Here is a 2,863-nt window from a genome sequence, read left to right as displayed (position 1 = left end):
TTATTAAGTATTTTATTTTATTTTTAAAAAGATTTTATTTATTTATTTGACAGAGAGAGAGCATGCACAAGCAGGGGGAGAAGCAGGCTCCTCGGCTGAGCAGGGAGCCCGTTCTGGGGCTTGATCCCAGGTCCCTGGGATCATGATCTGAGCCAAAGGCAGATGCTTAACCGACTGAGCCACCCAGGCGCCCCTTATCAAATATTTTAAATACAAAAAGATAGAAACTTTAAAGATTTTTTTTTTATTATTTATTTGAGAGAGAGAATGAGATAGAGAGAGCATGAGAGGGGGAAGGGCCAGAGGGAGAAGCAGACTCCCTGCTGAGCAGGGAGCCCGATGCGGGACTCCAGGATCATGACCTGAGCCGAAGGCAGTCGCTTAACCAACTGAGCCACCCAGGCGCCCCAAAGATAGAAACTTTAAACACATAACAACAAACTGCAACATGTGTATCTTGTTTGGCACCCGATTAACAAATTATCTCTAAAAAGACATTTAAAAGATAATTGGAGAAGATTCAATACTTACTGAGTATTTGATATTATGAAATTATTAGCATTGCTAGATGTGGTAACTGATTTGAGGTTGTTTAAAAAATGCCCTTATCTGTTAGAAAAGAAAATAAAAACATTGATACATTCATATGAAGAAATTTTCCAGCTACTTTTGGAAATTTTCATGTGACCCAAATATGTCAAATTTCAGGGAAATGTGAAGTGAGAGTGGTGCAGGAGAGATATATGAGTAAGAACAATATTTCATAGTTCATGAGAATGCTATCTGAATACTGTGCTTTCCCTGAGTTTGTATAGTTTTTGGTTTCTCTTGAGTGTGGGGATGGTACCCTAACCACCACCCAGACGCACACATGCCCATCCTCTAAATAAAAACTGGGAACCGCCTACTCAAAGCCTTCTTTCATCCTGGGACTGAAGTTACCTTCCAGTTTCTGAAGTTGATGTTTTTCCAATTTAAAAAGAACCCCTTCGATCTGTGAGGAAACTGGAATGGAAATTTGTCAATGCTTGCCATGGTCATTATGGATGCAATGAAAAAGTCTTTGGAAATGCAGATAAGACGTTGAGACACTACATGAAAATATTCCATTTAGATTGCCATCTGTCTGAAAGAAAGGAGTAGGATGTTAATGTTTTAGATAAAATAAACGCTCGGAAAGGACGCGGGGTGGCGCTGCAGCATTAAAAGTAGAACGAAGAAAGCTACCAGCCGGCGCTCCTTAAGCCAGATGCTCTGCTAAAGAAACAAGCAGGAAGGGGAGGCTTTCTAAGGTGTTTGCCCCAGGAAATCGGGGCCCTAGGCGTCTCCACTTATCCCAGTACCTTCGAGATACTAGGTGAAGAGTCCGCCACAACGCGAGCCGAAACTGGGTTCCGTTTGCTGGTAGACCGGAAGGCGATGGAGGCTGGAGAGGGAAAAGAACGCTTTCTGAAACAAAGGCAAGTCTTGATATTCTTTGTTTTGCTGGGCATAGCTCAGGCTGCTTCCGAGCCTAGGCGCTACTCAGTGGCTGAGGAAATGGAGAGTGGCTCCTTTGTGGCCAATTTGTTAAAAGACCTGGGGCTGGAGGTAAATGAGCTAGCTGCACGGGGGGCTCGGGTCATTTCCAAAGGGAAAAAAACTCGTTTGCATTTTGATAGGCAGACAGGGGACTTGTTGTTAAATGAGAAACTGGATCGGGAGGAGCTGTGCGGCCTTGCCGAGCCGTGCGTGCTACCTTTCCAGGTGTTATTGGAAAATCCCCTGCAGTTTTTTCAGGCTGAGCTACGGATTAGAGATATAAATGATCATTCCCCGGTGTTCCTAGACAAAGAAATAATTTTGAAAATTTCAGAAAGTATCACTCCCGGAACTACTTTCCTAATAGAACGTGCCCAGGACTTAGATGTAGGAAGCAACAGTCTCCAAAGTTACACAGTCAGCCCCAATTCCCATTTCCATCTTAAATTACAAGACAGTCCCGACGGCGTATTACCACAGCTGGTGTTGGACAAAGCACTGGATCGAGAGCAACAGGCTGAGATCAGGTTAACTCTCACAGCGCTGGATGGCGGGACTCCACCCAGGACTGGCACTGCTCTGGTTCACATTGAAGTCTTAGACATCAATGATAACGCCCCCGAGTTTGCAAAGCGGTTTTACGAGGTGCAAGTTCTGGAAAACAGCCCCATTGGATTCCTGGTTGCCATAGTCTCTGCTAGCGATTTGGACGTTGGAACCTATGGAGAAATATCTTATGTATTTTCCCAAGCCTCTGAAGAGATTCGCAAAACTTTTCAAATAAATGCAAAGTCAGGAGAACTCTTTTTAACACAGAAGCTGGATTTTGAATCCACTCAGACTTATACATTAAATATTCAGGCGACAGACGGTGGAGGACTTTCTGGAAGCTGCGTGGTGTTTGTCCAAGTGATGGATTTGAATGACAACCCTCCGGAACTGACTATGTCAACATTTATCGATCATATCCCAGAAAACTTGCAGGAGACCATAATTGCTGTATTCAGGGTTTCAGATCCTGACTCGGGAGACAATGGAAGAATGGTTTGTTCCATTCAAGATGATCTTCCTTTCTTCCTTAAACCTTCCGTTGAGAATTTTTACACCCTCGTGACAAACACAGCTCTGGACCGAGAGACAAGAGCCGAGTACAACATCACCATCACCGTCACTGACCTGGGGACGCCCAGGCTGAAAACCCAGCACCACCTAACGGTGACGGTGTCCGACGTCAACGACAACGCCCCGGCCTTCAGCCAAAGCGCCTACACCCTGCGGGTGCGCGAGAACAACAGCCCCGCCCTGCACATCGGCAGCGTGAGCGCCACGGACAGAGACTCGG

General features: G+C 45.3%; 1 protein-coding gene across 1 annotated transcript; it reads left to right on the top strand.

Moving 5' to 3' along the window:
• Window positions 1-1,108: 1,108 nt before the first annotated feature.
• On the top strand, window positions 1,109-2,862 carry LOC145715858 (protocadherin beta-2-like; the record flags this gene model as incomplete). Its single annotated transcript, XM_081825604.1, has 1 exon — window positions 1,109-2,862. A coding segment is annotated over exon 1 (1,443 nt), but the record flags the coding sequence as incomplete, so codon positions are not given.
• Window position 2,863: the final 1 nt, after the last annotated feature.

Source organism: Leptonychotes weddellii, chromosome 7, assembly GCF_054177405.1.
Source record: "Leptonychotes weddellii isolate Sample4059 chromosome 7, ASM5417740v2, whole genome shotgun sequence".
NCBI classification, from domain to species: domain Eukaryota; kingdom Metazoa; phylum Chordata; class Mammalia; order Carnivora; family Phocidae; genus Leptonychotes; species Leptonychotes weddellii.
Note: the sequence above shows the minus strand (reverse complement) of the source record. Positions and strands in the feature narration are given on the sequence as shown.